This window comes from Callorhinus ursinus, unplaced genomic scaffold (assembly GCF_003265705.2).
Source record: "Callorhinus ursinus isolate GAN/ISIS: 27379988/994484 unplaced genomic scaffold, GSC_fseal_2.0 scaffold19, whole genome shotgun sequence".
Classification (NCBI taxonomy): Eukaryota; Metazoa; Chordata; class Mammalia; order Carnivora; family Otariidae; genus Callorhinus; species Callorhinus ursinus.
The window spans coordinates 14,801,917-14,820,422 of NW_027397081.1; the positions used below are offsets into that span (position 1 = coordinate 14,801,917).

General features: G+C 44.2%; 2 protein-coding genes across 6 annotated transcripts in view; both read right to left on the reverse strand.

Annotated features, from left to right (window-relative positions):
- The window catches only part of JAML (junction adhesion molecule like), a 29,718-nt gene extending 23,135 nt beyond the window's left edge, over nucleotides 1-6,583 (reverse strand). Inside the window, exons 1-4 of one of the 4 annotated variants that reach the window (XM_025893684.2) lie at nucleotides 6,450-6,583; nucleotides 4,402-4,519; nucleotides 4,159-4,286; nucleotides 512-635 (exon numbers count right to left, since the gene is read on the reverse strand). Coding sequence is in view for 2 of the 4 variants with exons in the window: in XM_073903816.1 (XP_073759917.1) it covers nucleotides 4,035-4,085 (51 nt within the window). In the remaining 2 variants the exon portion in view is untranslated. The other 3 variants (XM_025893683.2, XM_073903816.1, XM_025893685.2) reach the window with 3 other exon arrangements.
- Nucleotides 5,937-18,506, reverse strand: part of MPZL3 (myelin protein zero like 3) — a 22,027-nt gene continuing 9,457 nt past the window's right edge. The window contains exons 3-6 of one of the 2 annotated variants that reach the window (XM_025893686.2): nucleotides 16,873-17,083; nucleotides 15,144-15,309; nucleotides 12,986-13,049; nucleotides 5,937-8,940 (exon numbers count right to left, since the gene is read on the reverse strand). In XM_025893686.2, coding sequence (XP_025749471.1) covers nucleotides 8,914-8,940; nucleotides 12,986-13,049; nucleotides 15,144-15,309; nucleotides 16,873-17,083 — 468 coding nt within the window. In that variant the 3' untranslated portion in view covers nucleotides 5,937-8,913. The remainder of the gene's footprint in view (nucleotides 8,941-12,985; nucleotides 13,050-15,143; nucleotides 15,310-16,872; nucleotides 17,084-18,506) is intronic. The other variant, XM_073903817.1, reaches the window with a different exon arrangement.

The window sequence follows — 18,506 nt, forward strand, 5'->3', positions numbered from 1 at the left end:
GTGAGCAGGGAGTTCGATGCGGGGCTTGATCCCAGGACCCTGGGATCATGACCTGAGCTGAAGGCAGATGCTTAACGACTGAGCCACCCAGGCGCCCCAAGAAAGAGAATCTTAAGCAGGCTCCACACCCAGCACAGAGCCTGATGCAGGGCTCAACCCCAGGACCCTGAGAGTATGACCTGAGCCAAAACCAAGAGTGAGACGCTTAACCGACTGAGCCACCCAGGCGCCCCTGCCCCACATTTTTCTTAATGAAACAGAAGAAGACCAACTCCAAGGAGTTGCAATCCAACCAGCCTTGGGTTCCTACCACCTACTGTGGCTGGTCTCAGCCATGATCCCTGCACCCCAAAAATCCCGCCACTGAAGGAACTCTACCTAGAACATTCAAGGAGGAAAGGTCTCTTTTGTGTAATACCAGCACAGTACCCTACCCAGCTCTGCTGGGAAGTCTAGCACATATAGTGGTCATTTTAACTTGTAAAAAATGATTACCTAAGAGAGTCCTTACCTGAGTTCTAACCAACAAAATCCTCCATCTGGAAAATCAGGGTCAAACTGTTCAAGGAAGTCCTACCCTAGGTCCCATTTATGCAGAGAAGTCAGTTGACCTTGCTCAACCTCGGTCCCCTTGCCTATAACATGGGGATAATAATGCAAGGATCAAATATGATAATGTAGATAACAGTGCTTTGAAAAGTTAGAAATCATTACCACATAAGATCCTATTTTTCATAACCTAAAATCAGATAGGAAATAGAATTTGTTGTGTTAGGAGAGATCTGGGTTCTGAGCATCTACCTTTAGAAGAATGGCAAATGGTGAATCAGAATGAACTGGAAACTTTCAAGTTTCAATTTTTGAATCCCATCACAACATAGATAATAATTAACATTGACTCAGATACACCAAAAGTCACATTAAGTTTCCCCAAACATAAGTACACCTGATGAATAGGCAGATCTCTCTCAAGATAGCCACAGTCCTCTTCTGGCTCTGATGGCCATCCCACCCGACACGTACCTGGGTGAGCATGATAGAGGACTTCCTTTATAGTATGTCCTGGTGTTAATTTATCAATCTAGACTTCTGAGACCCCTGCACATTCTGGATGCGTTCTTCTTCAGGGAGTTGGTTGTGTTCCCTCCTCTGTCCAGCAAACTGTTCTTGTACATCCCCCCAGAGCAATGCACCATCTACTTGGAGGAGTAACAACTGATTTACAGGTCTACACGAAACCCCATTAAGTCTAGAGTCTCAAGAAGGACCATATGTTCTTGTGTCCCAGGCCTGTGCCACTGCCCCAGTAAAGTGCCTGGCATATGCTGCGACATGCTGGGTAAGTGCTGCTGGCTGCCAATGTGACCATCACATTGAAATCAACTTAGATCTCCTACAACCAGGCCATTCTGTTTTAAGACAACACCAGCGATCCCAAAGAGACTCTGAACCTGGTCAACAAACTCAAGTGACTCAGAGCCACACTCAACCATTTTCAAACAAATTTTTTTAAAATGTGCAATCTAATGAATAGAAGATACCATTTTTGGTTCAAAGTACTCATATGCACCATTAGAACTCTCTGTAAATGAAGAGAGAAACAATGAATTCATGGAAAAAGCACTGAATTTCTAAAAAAAAAATTCTCCTCCTGGGTCAGACCTTCCATTAACTAATTCTTTGATCTCTGGGAAATCGCTCCATCTCCCTGGGCCTCATCCTTAACATGAAAGGACCAGACTTCTTCGGCCCCCCTAGTTAATATAGGAACACACTAGAAATCAGTCATTGATATGCAATAAATCACAGAGGGCAATGTGCCAGGAATTGTCTGAGCACCTTACACATTGGCCCACTTGATCTTCACGACAACCCTATGAGCCCTCACAGATGGGGAAACTAAAGCACAGACTGGTGAAGTGACTTGCCTAATAATGCATAGCCAAGTGGCAGGGTCAGGATTTAAACCCAGGCATTCCGGATCCTGTCCCGAACCTGTCCCCTCACGACGCGGTACTGTTCCTCATGTTTGTGAAGCTATCCCATGTTTTAGAGCCCAATTTCTCTGAACTTCATTTATCACAACAGGATGAATCTGCTCCTCTGACTGAATGCTCTTCCCACCAGCTTCACCCAGTGAAATCCTGTTCAGCTTTCAGATCTCAAGCTAATGTGGTTTCCTTAGGGACCTCTCTCCTGAGCCATGCTCACCAGGTCAGATTCCTAGCCACAAGTTTTAACAGTACTATTTATCTTTCCTTCAGGGCACTTGTCACAATCTCTAATTATCTATTTATTTGTGTGCCTGTTTGATTAAAGTCTTGCTCTCCACCCTCACCTCCCAAGATGATAAGCTCCACGAAGCCAAGAGCTGAGCCTATGTGCCTCTGCATGTCCAGGGCTAGCACTGAGGGAGGCCCAGGGCGGGGGGCGGATCTGGGAACCACTCGTCAAAAGAGAGAGCAACACCTAACAGGGCCAAGGACACTTTAGTCAAGTTTTGATTACCTTTAGTTGGCAAATGTTCAGAAAGTCCTATCGTGTGTGTGTGTGTGTGTGTGTGTGTGTGTGTGTGTGTGCCGAATATATATGTCCTGAACATATGTATCTGAATAATGAAACTCAGAATTTTACATATACAAACACAGAATATCTATATAAACTAATCTCGGTCTTTAGAAATCCAACCAAAGCATCAGATGCTCCTTCAGCACCTTCATAATAAGACTCCATTTAAATTCTCAGCTTCTATAACTGCTTCTTCTCCAGATCCTGACATCTCCCCAGCAGATGTTCTTGAGATAATTCTGCACAGTAAGGCAGCTCATACGTTGGCCAAACATTTGCACCCGAGCTCATGGCGCTTTCACAATAGAACTCCTGGCAAATGTCTTCTATCACCCCCGGGAGTTGTAACTATAAGGATCCCCTTTCCCATCATTAACAGTGCAGAGGAATTGTTTCCCTTGGCACAATGATGACAGCAAAACATCTTCAAAAGAGACTCATGACAATGAGACTACCACACAGGATGTGAAAATGACCCCCAAATATTAGGATATCACAAGACAAAATAGGGAGAGGTGTTGTCTCTGAGGGCAGGTGTTTGCCCACCCCACCCCACCCCCACCCAGAGGGACAACCAACCACTGAGCAAACAGACAACTGCACAGGCTTCCCTTACATAGCCCGCCTCCCACTCCCACCCCCGCTCCATGCTAAGTCCCCTCAGTTTACCCTTGGCTGCACACCTCCAGGCTCTCATTGTTTTTAGGTATATGAATCCAACCACCCTAAGGCACGAACTTCTGGTCCTTCCAAGACCACTTATCCTACATTGGGCAGGGAGGTTACATGGCTCCTTGTAAGGGAATCTCAATGACATTGGTCAACCCTCTAACCTGAAGGGGACTTTGGAAGTCATTACTGGGGCTCCCTCCTCAGGGTTACACCTAAACCACCCTACAGTAGGCCTTCATGAGATCAAGAGCATGACGATAAAGACACTAGCCTAGCTCTCTTGAGAGGTTTAAGTTCCTGACTTCTTAAGGTTAAATATTGACCTGTCTAGGGGCGTCTGGGTGTCACAGTCAGTTGAGCCTCTGACTCTTGGTTTCAGATCAGGTCATGATCTCAGGGTCGTGAGATCAAGCCCCACGTCCAGCTCCACGCTCAGCATGGAGTCTGCTTGAGACTCTCTCTCCCTCTGCCCCTCCCGCTAGTGCACATACGATCTAATAAATAAATAAATCTTCAAAAAAAAAAATATTGGCCTATCTAGGACTGGGAGAAAGGAACCGGTGAGGGACAAGTGCTGCCATGAGTTGAAGGACAACTAGTCAGAAGGACAACTAGTCAGGAGGACTAGTCAGTCACTGCTCTACCTAAAAACACAGGCAACTTATAAGCTAAAGTCCACCACCATCATCATCTACTCTTTCATTAAGAGCAAACCTCTTACGCCTTTATTCTCTGAGGATCTTAAGAGAAGTGACTCTACACTACAGAAACGAAAACCTCACCCACCAGCCTACCTTATGCCAGTCCCTTCCTGCAGAGGTTGAGAGCCCTGCAAATGTGGCCATCAAATTAAAACCTTCAGAACCAGCTTCTAAAAAGTTTGAATCACTTCTTAAGAAATGCAAAGCAACAGCTTACCTGTGATGAGATGCACCCAGGGGAAGCAGCGCGCTAGTTCTGCTACGAGTGCAGTACCCAAGTCCGACTCCAGAGACTTCTGCGCACAGGTCAGGCTCAGAACAAACCAAATGCGTGCACTGAGGTGGCTACAGAGATGCAAACAGGAACCTCTAAATCAAGGTTCTCGTTTCTGTCATCTGGCCCATGACCCAATTTTTATTTATACTTTTGTTCTAAAAAGAGGTAATAAATTCAACTTACTGAGGAGAGCCTCAGATTCCAGACCAGGGCTTGTGCTGTCTCCCCTTCTAGATTACAAGCTCTCTGAGGGCGGGGTCTCAAATGGCATCAGGCAAACATTCCCCAAGAAAGAAATCAGCTGCATGCAAACAAAATACAATAAATTTAAGATGAACACAAAACGTTTTGCTCTGTTTAAAATACAGCAACCTTGGGCGCCTGGGTGGCTCAGTTGGTTAAGCCACTGCCTTCGGCTCAGGTCATGATCCTGGAGTCCCGGGATCGAGTCCCGCATCGGGCTCCCTGCTCAGCAGGGAGTCTGCTTCTCCCTCTGACCCTCTCCCCTCTCATGTGCTCTCTCTCTCTCTCTCATTCTTTCTCTCAAATAAATAAATAAATAAAATCTTTAAAATACAGCAACCTCAAAATAATAAAATAAAATAAAATAAAATAAAATAAAATAAATAAAATAAGCAAACTCTCGCTTTTTTCTCTCAACACAGAGGTGCAATATAGCCAGGCAATCACTCAATCCCTGCCTCCAAAGATAGGCCCGCTCAGTCCTCCAACTTACCAGGTTGATTTCCTCTACCCATGTGATGTCAGCATTTACAGAACACAAGTAGCTGTTATTCCCCTGGTGAACCCCTTGGGCTATTTGGACATCGTAGATAAGAACTCAAAGCTTCTTCACGTCAAGATATCTTTTGCTTTTAAGCTGCCACTTCAACATCTTTTTTTTTTTTAAGATTTTTATTTATTTATTGAGAGAGAGAATGGTAGAGAGAGAGCATGAGATGGAGGAAGGTCAGAGGGAGAAGCAGACTCCCCGCTGAGCAGGGAGCCCGATGCGGGACTCGATCCCGGGACCCCAGGATCACGACCTGAGCCGAAGGCAGTCGCTTAACCAACTGAGCCACCCAGGCACCCTAAGCTGCCACTTTAAAATAAGTGTTCTTAGTATACACTCCTCAACCTTGGCTTGACCTACACATAGCCATTTGGTTTTTTTGGAACATGTCCTGTATCATTCACAAAGTTGTCAAAGGGGCGCCTGGGTGGCTCAGTCGGTTAAGTGTCTGCCTTCGGCTCAGGTCATGATCCCGGGCTCCTGGGATCGAGCCCCTCGTTGGGCTCCTTGCTCAGCGGAGAGCCTGCTTCTCCCTCTGCCACTCCCCCCAGCCCACCCCGCTCCTGTTCTCTCTCTGTCTCTCAAATAAATAAAATCTTGAAAAAATAATAAAAAGAAAAGTTGTTGAATATTTGCTCTCTCAAGGACTATGCTACATGATTGCATGGTAAGGCAGCAACGTACATAAATACTCCCACCATGGCCTGTTTCAAGCTACCAATCATTTAACAATGGGCTTGCAAAATTCCTAAAAATTTAACCATCAGCTCTTGCTATGTGAGCTGGCTCCAGCAGACCACTGAATCTATGCAGGTTCTTGCAGGGGTACACCTTAGAGATGAATGGCTGCTTGCTGCTGGAAACCACAACCTCCTCCCCTTACATCTGACAGCTCTCATTTTATATGTAGACACACACCAAAAAGTAACCAGAAAGTGCAAAGCAGTTTATTAAGTGTGATGTGGTAAAGACCCCAAGAGTCACAATATCTGTGCACATGGCCCAACAGTGCACACGCTCCTACAAAAAAACAAACACAAAAAATGCAGTGAAATGCAGCTGCTAACAGTTCAACAGTCCAACACAGGGGTCAAAGGAATGGAGCTGCCTCTTCTGGCAGCAAAGTCTCCAGTAGTCCAATTACATGATAGTCTTGGTCCTATCCATAAGAAAACCTATGGGTTTTCTTATGCCTCTCATTTGGAACCATAACAGAGTGACACAATAGAACATTCAGATTCGGGATTTGGCCTCCAACAATTTTTTTACACAGGGACATACAATGTTCCCTCTTGAAGCACCAGTGCGCAGTTTGGGAGCTGCAGAGAACTAAGACATTCTCCAAGAAGCCTGGGGTAACAGGCCACATGGGAAACACAAAGCATTTTATAAATTCACATTTGGTAACAGAATTAAGAGCTCAATACGCAAAACTTACAAGGTAATGTAGCCACAGGTAAAGCCTTCAGCAGCCAAAGAAAAATTCTGAAAGGCTTTTCACCCTGTCTGAAGCTTTCAGAATTAAATTTCCTTTCTAGACAAGGCTGGTCTTCAGACAGTGTGCTCTGCATCCAGAGCAGCAAGAGGAAAAAGAGAGAGAATAGCACCTGAGAAGATATTAAAAGAGTAAGTTAAAAAAAAGAAAACCAACTTTATCTTCTTTCCATCCTTAAAGAAGGCAGGTATCCAAATACTGCTTTTTGCTCCTTTGGGGGAGAGAGAAAGAAAGGAAAAGAAAAAGAAAAAGAAAAAAAGCCGTAAGGCTGTAAGCCAGACTCAGGGTGAGAGACGAACAAGGACACTGAGAGCAGCCTTAGGACTGACGTGACCTTTTAAAGCCACGGAGCCCACGAACTAAGCAGCTTACTCTCTCACCGTGAAGGATGCTACTGTTCAGTCACTTAAGAAGAAAGGGCCTTGTTCAAATCATGATCAAGGCTACAAAATAACAACAACCAAGTATCCACACAGCACCATCTACCTAAAGGGACAAACATACTAGCCTGGATTAATCCTCACAACATGCCTGAAAGGAAATTACAAGAAAACCGAGATAAAACCAGTTCCTCGATCCAGGAAATGTGGTTTTAGCTGGGTTCCTGTAGCATCATCTCTTTCTCAGAGACATAAGGACCCACAAGTCTGCCTCACAATTAGATCTCTATCTTCAAATCTCCTAGAGCCCAGAGTATTAACTCTCATTGCTCAAACATGTTTTCCCCTCCCAGCTGAGGTGTCAGACTGTCTCACTAGCCTGGCCCCAGATGAGCCAAAGTAGCTCAAGACTCTGAGGCTTAACCACTAGAAATAAACTGACAATGTGCCTTTTCCTCTTCCACTTCCTTACGTGACCGGACAAAAAGCATAATTTCTAATTAACTAACCAGACTCTCTTATGTATGGACTAGATTGACAAAAGGGCCAGGCCAAACCTATGTCATATTTTTTCAAGTTTTTACTGATGACTTCCAGCACTAATAACCCAAATTTTTAAAAATAAATCCTGGGGTGTGCTGGCTTCGGCAGCACATATACTCAAATAAATCCTGGGGAAGTGATTTTTTTTTTGTATAATGTGTACGGTGTATTTGCTGTAATATGGAAGCCTCCTGAGTCACCTAGTGAAGAATCATGGACTCTCCCGTTGAAAAAAACAGCAATGGGAGGAGGGGAAAATTTTTGTCTCTCATAATTGAGAAGTAAACTCTGCTGCTGTTTTACAGAGGACTACACTGTGATCTTCTGGACATGTCTTGCATATTTCTTAATGGCTTATAGAAAATCCCATGTAAATTAAAATTGGAAATCGTTTGCTGCGGGAAAATGGAGGAAGTCGATATAAGGTATCAGAGAACAGAAACGAGAAGTAAAGGTTATGTACCATCTCACTTCCTTATGTCAAATATTATGCAAAAACTGTTTGTAAATACCTTAGCTCACTCATATTTGGCACATTTTAGAACACAAAAAAGTTCTGAAGAATGACTCAGGTCAAAAAGATTATTTCCTATAAATAAAAGCCTCATTAAAGCCAATCCAACATTTGAACTCCGGAATGGCATTTGTTAAAAAAGAATATTGCAAATAACTGAGAAAATATTCTCTACATTCCCCACTAAAAACCTTACAAAGAGTTATCTTGCCTCTGATCTGGGACATCAAGAAGGAAACCACTCATTAGTCAGCCATAAGAGAGTAAGGTAACAAACTGCACCTAGCAAGACAAAAGAAAGCGATCCCTTTAGGTCGCCATTCCCTTCCTTAATCATAAATTGATGACATTTTAATACTTTAAAAACTCAGTCAAAGCAAACTATGGACTCCTGGTCCTGCCAACTCTATGGAAGTTAGGGTTCCAAGTCACCCAAACACAAGTGATGGTGTCATGAAACCAAGGAGTATATGCTCTTTGCTGATTCACAGCTGAAAACATTCATGGAGCAAATAACAAAGGACACTTATCCCCAACAAACATTTCGTCTTGTAGCACATCAGGAAGCTACGAGCTCCATTTCATTTTTTAAAGATATTTTGGCATCCATGGTGTGGCCAACATTTAGGATTCCCCTCAAGTAACTGGAAGAAAACATGTAATACATTCAAGAACACAGGGGAAACAAAAAGTATCTTTCAATTCAGGAAGAGAACTCCTTCATTCAAGTAGAGCATAAGTTATTAAAAGGGGTAGCTATGAGTTTCTTCTGAGATCTCTTAAACAGTTTATAAATATAAAAAGAACATTTCTTCAATAAATAAATGGTTCCTGAAGTCTCTCCTGATGACTTCCAGAATCCTCCAGCACTGCCATCCAAGCCAGCTCCGCTTCTGAGAGGCTTTAGCTGCCAGGGGAACGGGACTTGTTCTGCTAGCAGGTGACTCTTCTTATATCATGAAGACTTTCATCAATATGCCTCTTCATAGTCTGAGTCCTGGTGGGAAAGAACAGCAGTTGTGGTGTAGATACATGGCCACTGTCAGAGTTTAGACAAAGAGGTTGTGCAAGGACCCCTCAACGGAACTCAGCACGAGGTGACATTAACAATGAAATAGCACTGACTCAGCGCATCTAGGTTCCCATGAAGCCTCCAAGGCCCTCGATATATTTGCTGTCCTTTGGACTAATTTCTGCTTTGAAACCCTAATGGTTCCCTTTTCCGTGGTGGATATTTTTTAAAACCTCAGCACACATGAAAAGATGCCTGTCTGCAGAAGAGCATGAGGACTGTAGCTGGGAGTCTGGGTTTCTCGATTTCTCTGAGTTCCAATGCCAGCTTCACCCCTTGCTGGCTGTGTGACCTTGAGCAAAGTTATTAAATGACTCTAGGCCTCAGTTTCCTTATCTGTAAAATGGGGGGTAGGGGTAGTAAAAATATGGACACGTCATAGAAAGGCGACAAGAACTGAATGAGACCATGTATGGAAGTCACTTCGCATTGTGCTTAGCACTGTGCAAGCACTCATTCAAGATTAGCTACTGTTGGGTGCCTGGGTGGCTCAGCCGGTTAAGCAGCTGCCTTCGGCTCAGGTCGTGGTCCCAGGGTCCTGGGATCGAGTCCCGCATTAGGCTCCCTGCTCGGCAGGGAGCCTGCTTCTCCCTCTCCCTCTGCCTACTTGTTCTCTCTCTCTCTGTGTCAAAAAAATAAAATCTTAAAAAAAAAAAAAGATTAGCGACTGTTACCATTATTCTTACTTTTATTATTTAAACTTGTATTCATTACTTCTAACCTCAAGTGGCCCATTAGTACTACCTGGCACAACACATTTCTCTGGCCCATCGTTCTCCTATTCTCCTGGATGACTACCTTTCCCTCTTTCCTCAAACCTCCAGCACGTCCTCCTCACTTTGTTCTCAGCGGACGACCTTGCTTTCTCCCGACATTGGGAAAAGAGTCATCAGCAGGGAACTTCCGGGAGCTCCCGTCACCATATTTACACACTCACCTGCATCTGGGCCCATCTGCGTGGCCTTCTTTACACTTCTTATGGATTCTCTCTCTCCCTGCCTTTCTCTAAGGTCAGCATCCCCATTGTGCATCACATTCTAGAGCTACTCCAGCCACACACACACCCCCGCAGCATCATTTTTTCCTTTCCTACTGAATCATTTCCATCAGCATACAAATGTGCTATAATTTCTCCCACCTTAAACAGAAAGTAACTCTTGACACACATCTCCCTCCTACCCTATCACCCGATTTTTCTGCATCTCTTCACAGCAAAACTCCTTGCGAGAGCTGTTTACACCCACTGTCACCATCGCTTCTCTGCGTTCTTTCTCAACCTTACCCGCATCAGGCTTTCTTCCCCTCTATTCTCCTGAAGCTGCTTTCGCCAAGGTCACCAATGACCTCCACATCACCAGATCAGCCAATAATCAAGTCTCAGTTCTCATTTTACTTGACCTGACTCAGCAGCAACCGACACAGTTAATCACCTTCTTTACCTTGAAACACATTCTTCACTCGGTTCCCAGGATAACAAATCCTCCCGGTTTCCTGCTACCTCACTGGATGTTCCTTCTCAGCCTCCTTTACCAATTCCCCTTCCTCTTCCCAACTGATCAACCTTGGAGAACTCCAGGGCTCTAGTCTACATCTACTCTACCTATTCTATCAGTTGCTCAAGTCAAGAACCATGGAATTATCCCTGATTCCTCTCATTCTTTCACAGATACGGGAAACCCATCCATAAATCCCTCTGGCTTTACCTTCAAACTATAATCAGAATACAACAACTTCCTACCACCCTGGTTCAAACCAGTACCATCCCCTCTCACCTGCATTATTGCTAAGGTCTCCTTATTGGGCTCTATGACTGTCATGGCCCCTTGACCACGGTACCACCTATTCTCAACACAGAAGCCAGAGTGAGCCTTTGGAAATACATAGTGCTTCTCTTCTCAGAAACCTCCAGTGCATCCCATTTCATTAAGAATAAAAGCCCAAAGGGGCGCCTGGGTGGCTCAGTTGGTTGGGCGACTGCCTTCGGCTCAGGTCATGATCCTGGAGTCCGGGGATCGAGTCCCATATCGGGCTCCCTGCTCAGCGGGGAGTCTGCTTCTCCCTCTGACCCTCTTCCCTCTTGTGCTCTCTGTCTCTCATTCTCTTTCTCTCTCTCTCAAATAAATAAATAAAATCTTAAAAAAAAAAAAAAGAATAAAAGCCCAGGGCGCCTGGGTGGCTCAGTCGTTAAGCGTCTGCCTTCGGTTCAGGTCATGGTCCCAGGGTCCTGGGATTGAGCCCCGCATCGGGCTCCCTGCTCGGCAGGAAGCCTGCTTCTCCCCCTCCCTCTCCCCCTGCTTGCGTTCCCTCTCTCGCTGTGTCTCTCTCTGTGTCAAATAAATAAATAAAATCTTTAAAAAGAATAAAAGCCCAGTTCATTCCATTCACTTATTATGTTCATAAGATATGGCATTGTCTCTCTGATGTCCACAAATGCTATTCTTCACCTTGCTCACTTCATTCCTGCCACAATGGTCTCCTTGCTGTCCCAAGAACATGCCAAACATGGCCCCTCCACAGAGTTGCTGCACCTACCATCTCCTCTGTCCAGAACATTCCTCCACAACAGCTATATGGCTTCCTACCTACTTCTTTTAGGTGTTTGCTCAAATATCATTTCAGCGAGGTATTTAATATCATACCCCCTATCCAGCCATCCCATTTTCTTTCCCTATTTTGTTTTTCTTTACTGCATTAAGTACCATCTGGTATACTCCATGTTTTGCTTATTTTCAAAAGATTTAGTTAGTTATTGTTTAATAACCAATAATAACTATTTTAAGAGAAAGTGACATTTCAGTTGCGTCTTGAAGAATGAGAGTTTTCTACATACGGAAAAGAATGGAAGTTATCGGAGGGCAGAGATTTTTGTCACAAGTTCACTTGTGTTTCCTAAGTACCCAGAATCCATCTGGCACGTGTCAGACACTCAGTAAATAACTGCTGAATGAATTAATATCTGAAATGTGGATGATGATAGTCATGGACACTAACTTATTTTGTGTTATCGGAGTATTCAAACCCTGAAGGGTTATTGTTAGATCCTCTTCAACCTTCCCCTCAACTTAGCTATTACACTCCCGTTTGTGAGAGAGAGAAACAAAGAACACTGCAGTGAACAGCTGGGGCTACAGTCATCTGGCCAAGCGCTGAGCTTGGCAGTGAGTACAAAGAGAACTCAAGTTTAAACCCTGCAATGACAGGTATGTTTCATATTAGATCGTAAGTTGCTTTTGACCTGTTTCCAACTGTACCACATCAGAGAGTCTCTCCTCCTAGGATGCTGGGACAGCCACACAAGCCTACCAATCATAGCCAGAGTTTAAAAAACAGAGGGATGACAGCCTTTCGAAATTTAAATCAACACTCAGGCCTTCCAACGTGGGTATTTTTTTTTTCCTTCTTCCTTTTTTTTAAGTAGGCTCCACACCCAGTATGGAGCCCAATACATGACTTGAACTCACAACCCTGAGATCAAGACCTGAGCTGAGATCAAGAGTCGGACACTTCATCAGCTGAGCCACCCAGGCGCCCCTCCAACATGGGTATTTCTTACTGATAAAGCCACAAGTCACCTAGAAGGTTATATCACTCTAATTCCCTCGGGGGGGGGGGGGAACTGAGGCACAGCAGGAAAGTTCAATTCAGAATTCTGAGTCCAACCAGCCAAAGTCTCCTAGTATGACCTTGGTGGCACAGGCCCCTCCTCTTTCAGGATGCTCTCTGTCAGTAGGCAGAGACTTCCCTAACCTTCCCTAACCTAAGGACACCACTCTATGCCTATCAGACAGAAAACAAAATAATGGTTAGAATCAGTCCCCTGAGACCAAAATGCTTTGGGGGAAGACCTTGATTCATACCTTGCTTTGGGCCTTATCTGCATATCCTCTGCTGCCTCTGAGGGCAAAGGATCCCCTTAAGTACGCAGGAAAATGGAACATGAACAGTGAACAGAGAAATGGCATGAGCTTACCAGGCACTCCGCACAACGAACACAAAGCCTCGCCATGCAGTCCTGCCCCTCCTCTTGGTCCGTCCTGGAGAAAAAGGACAAAGCAAATCTGAACAATTACTGTCCTCAGCACAGCAGAGCACCTAGGAGCACAGCTGCTGAAGTCAGACAGGTCTCGTTTTTATTTTTTTTTTTAAAGATTTTATTTATTTATTTGAAAGAGAGAATGAGAGAGAGCGAGTACATCAGAGGGAAGAGGGTCAGAGGGAGAAGCAGGCTCCCTGCCGAGCAGGGAGCCCAATGTGGGACTCGATCCCGGGACTCCAGGATCACAGCCTGAGCCGAAGGCAGTCGCCCAACCAACTGAGCCACCCAGGCGCCCCAGGTCTCGTTTTTAAATCCCAGTTCGGCCACTTACTAGAAGGGTGAGCAGGCAGGTTACTTAAGCGCTGGGATAAAAAATAACCACATGTAAACCACGTACCACAGTGCCTGACACAAAGCAAGTGCCCAGTAAACAGGAGCTGGTCCCAATCATTCACTTAGAAATGTACTGAGCACCACACTGCCCCTCGAAGAGCTCACAGCCTCATGGGTGTGAGAAACCTGTTGCAACCTAACAAGTACATTATGACACAATGTAATAAAGTATTTTAATAAGCTTAAGGTCAAACTGCTAGGGCAGCAAAGAGGAGAGAATGACCTGTTCTCTGGGGAGGACTCAGGGAGACTCCAGAGATGGAACACTTCAGCTGGGTCTTGGAGGATCAGGAAGAGTTTTCCAGGCAAACAAGGGAGGGAAGGAGAGGATTCCAAGGGAGAGAAAAGCATGTGGGGGGAGAAAAAGGGAGGAAGACCTGAGTGAGTGTAGCTTATTTAGAGAAGAAAATAAGCTGTGTATCTGGCACGTGAAGTGAACAAGATGAAATGTCAGGGAACAACGGGCCTGAAGGTTGGAGCATAAGGAATCTTGTTAGATCATGCTTAGAAATAGACATCTTAGTATTTCTACCAAGAGCCCTTGATCTTTTGAGGGGGACAAAGATTCCTATAAAGGGCACTCTCTCTCCCATGAAGCAAATGTGCATGCACAAATACACATGTGCACACATGCACAGAGAAAGAAAATTTTAGACCCTTCCCAGGGAAGACTTCCCTCCCAAGAAGACAATGGAGAATCAAAATGGGTTTTACGCAGACTTTTGTCACCTGTTTTTAGTAGATTTGTTCCTAGGGAAAGTACTGGACCATGCCTGCTCACTGCCAACATGATGTTTCATAAATGCCTTTGACAATCACAATCCAATTAGGCCCTCAGAGCATGTGCTGACCAAGAACAGATCTTGGTTATTTAAATTGGTTTTGCTGTCCAAGACTGTTCTTAAAGCCTTCCTCATTGCTTAGGCATTTTCTGTTGGGACACATCAGCTTGGTGCCAAAACGAGAAGAGAAAAATAACTGACTTGTTGGAAATTCCTGTTAATTTTGGAAGAATGTGATAGCCACTCCAGAATTTTTATTTATTTACCTAGAGAGGGGGAGAAAGAGAGAGGGGAGGGGGAGAGGGAGACAGAGAATCTTAAGCAGACTTCACGTCCAGCATGGAGCCTGATACAGGGCTTGATCTCACAACCCTGAGATCATGACCTGAGCCAAAGTCAAGAGTCGGACACTAGGGCGCCTGGGTGGCTCAGTCGTTAAACATCTGCCTTCGGCTCAGGTCATGATCCCAGGGTCCTGGGATCGAGTCCCACGTCGGGCTCCCTCCTCAGCAGGAAGCCTGCTTCTCCCTCTCCCACTCCCCCTGCTTGTGTTCCTGCTCTCGCTGTCTCTCTGTCAAATAAATAAATAAAATCTTAAAAAAAAAAAAAAAGAGTCGGACACTAAACCGCCTGAGCCACACAGGCGCCCCACCACTTTAGAATTTATATGCAGAACCATAGATAGTACAATCTGATTTCCAAAGCAGAGACAAGGACCCTACATTCACCCCTCCATCTCTCTCCCCAAATTAATATCCACTAGGTTCGCCCCCAACCTTCCTTCTAGTACTCCTCGGCAGAACGAAACTTGGCCTGGGAAAAAGGAAAGGGGTAGATTCAGGCCTCTGGGGACTATCCACCCAGCAGGGTTCTGAAGAGGAAAGGGGCTAAGTGCTTGGGGTTCCAGCTGAACTTACTCATCTGAAACCTCAATAGACGACTTCTTATAGCCAGACTTGCTCATCTTCTGCAGCCCCTCAGACTTCCTCACCATCCTCACCAGCAGCAGAACCACCACCACGGCTGAGGGCAGGAAGACAAGGACGGAGAGGAGCGCCACCGAGGAGAACATGGTGCCAAAACCTAGAGGAGGAAAAAGGGAAGGTGAGAGGGAGGGACGTGCAAAAGGGCCTTCTTTGGCTGAGCTAGATTGTACTTTTGCTCTTGTATTTCTTCTGATTACAACAAGAATTCGTTGTAGAAGAGGCAGAGAGTACATGAAAGTACAAAGAACAAAAATGCACCCGTAATCCCCCTACATAGGACTGACACGTTGGTATCTACCCATTCGGTGTTCTTTCTAGGAGTATGTGGGTATGGGTCTGCAGATAGGGAGGACAGTGCCTAGCTTTAGAAGTATGGATCGGGGAGCCTGGGTGGCTCAGTCGGTTAAGCGACTGCCTTGAACTCAGGTCATGATCCTGGAGTCCCGGGATCGAGTCCCACATCGGGCTCCCTGCTCAGCAGGGAGTCTGCTTCTCCCTCTGACCCTTCCCTCTCTCATGTGCTCTCTCTCTCATTCTCGCTCTCTCAAATAAATAAATAAAATCTTTAAAAAAAAAGAAGTATGGATCATATGTTTATGGACTATTTCTAAGTTCCTTTTTTTATGTAATATATGATAAATTTTTCCCACATCATTAAAAACTCCTTCCAAGTGTTACTTGGCTGCACAGTATTCTACCATACTGAGTAATTTACTGAACCAATTTTGTAACGCTGGACACTCAAGCTGTTTCCAATTCCTTGAATCTGTAAGTTACATTATGATGATCATCCTTGTACATAAATCCTCATATTTAGCTCTATTTCTTTAAGATAAAATTTAAAATGGGATTCCTGGATCAAAGGGCATACACTTTTAAGGCATCTAATACGACCAAACTTTCTTCCAAAAAAACTATACTACTTTCTACTCAGCCTGCAGCATGAACATGCCTGTATCTTTGAAACCTTGAGTTATCCTCTTTAAAAAAGAAGAAAAAAGAACTGGAGGAGGAAGGGAAAGAAAGGGAGAAAGAAAGAGGGAGAAAAAGACAAACTTGAGAAAGACCTAGGAGATGATAAGGCATCTATAACGAACCATAATGCAGTTCTGTATCTCTACATCTTTGGTTCAAATCCAACTGAGAATTAGATTGACCGAGAATAATGTAGGAAAAAAGGTCAGTCCTTAACCTACTTTCCTGCACTTTCATTCTAAAAGGAAACTGCTGCCTTTTGTAACATAAAAGAAATGTGCTGCCTCCCATCATTAAAAGGGGCACCCTTTCAACACACGGGCAAGAAAATGGCCTCATAACTGAGGGTATGAACAGACTGAGGAAATCAAATGACTTCTATTTCACACAGATAACAAGGCTCCATTTACTTAGGGGTCTGCCATGCGTTCCACAAGACCTCTGGACACCTGAAGTTAAAATAAAAAATAGATAACAGGGAAACTATAACAACATTTGAATAACAACTTCAGTTTGCAAAATCAAGATTAAGAAATTCATCCTAATAGTCAATTCAGGATGGCCAAATGTTCCATTGACTGACTGGCTTTCAAAGACAAGTAGCTGTGCTTGTCCCTGATCTCTCTGGTAAGTAGCACGGTAGTCACAGAGCCCGGCAGAAGAAGGTTGGTGGCAGTTGGCTTACCCCTTTCTGTAACTGTTAGCTCCGTCACAGGAATATTATGGTGCACATCTGGGGGATTCTTCACAGCACAGCTGAATGTCCCATTGTCCTTTAGGGTAGGGCTGCTTATGCTTATAGACGCATCCCCTTTGTATACATCTCCAACCCAGGAAATTCGATCCTGAAATGTACCTGCTGTGGTTGGGTACTGGAAGGACTGATAATGAAAAATCTAAAAAAGCAACACCATAACAAACAAACAAAAAAAGAAGTTAATTTGCAAAATGCAATGAAAATGTGAAACTAAGTAAGTCCAAAATAAAATACAAATGCATAATGGGTTTTCTCAGTCAGACTTTTTTTTTTTTTTTTTATGTTTTGTTCACCTCCTTCCTATAGGTTAAAAGACAAGTTAATACAACTTATCAGGAAAAGGCCTGACCTAAGAGCCCTAGGATCCTAACTCCTGAAGATCTTCTAAATTCTCCCTGAAGTCCTAAAGCAGTAGTTCTCAACTGGGGGAAATGTGGGCCTCCAGGAGACATCTGGCAATATCTGGAGACAGTTCTGGTTATCACAGTTTGGGGAGAGTGCTACTGGCATCTAGTGGGTAGAGGTCAGGGATACTGATAAAAATCCTACAGTGCAAAGATAGACCCCTCACAACAAAGAATTCTCCAGCTCAAAATGTCAACAGTGCCAAAGCTAAGAAACCCTATTCTAAAGTAGCATCTGTTATTTGTGTAGTCCTTTCTGGTTTGCAAATGATTCCCACAGGTTTACTCAGTTGAGCCACATAACAACACCGAACGATACATGGGGCAGGTATGATTATTCCAAATTTATAGAAAGGGAAACAAGGCCAAAAACTAAGTGAGTTACTCAAAGGCACACAGGTAGTAAGTGGGCAGGGGAAGCTTTTGCTTAATCTCAAAATGAGTAAAAGTAGGTATAATATAATCAAGCCTCTCTTGAGTTATCTATCTATCTTGGCTATCAATAAAAACCCCAAGCCAAATGCATGATCAGGACTCAGTGAATGAAATTGAATTAAAACGGTGCTACTTCAGATTGATGATCAGACACTTTGTCACCAAAAGCACCTCATTATGTCTGGTGGTAGGCCAGGCAGGTACTACAAGACAACATGATCTTTCTCTCTTATGCAGGGTTCAAGGCTTTCTTTCCTCTTTCCTCTTTCTTTCCTTTCTTTCTTTCAAGACTTGGTACCTCCCCATTTACAACCACTAAATTGCCCAATTTTGAGGAGCAACTTCCCAGAGAAGATGTTGAATTACTTATCAGTTCATTTGTTCATGCATTCATTCAACAAATATTTAGGGCTCACCTACTATGTGCTAGGCACTGTGTTAAGCAAAAGGACATAGTGGGAGCCAAACAGGCACAGTCCCTGCTCTCACAGATTTTACAGTCTAATGGGAAATACAGACATTAAGAAATAATAACATGTGTGATGAGTGTTCCAAAGAGAGAGGTAAGGGGCGCCTGCCTGGCTCTGTCAGAGGAGCAGCAACTCTTGATCTCAGGATTGTGAGTTCAAGCCCCACGCCGGGTGTAGAGACTACTTAAAAATAAAATCTTTTAAACACACACACACACACACACACACACACACACACACACACACACACACA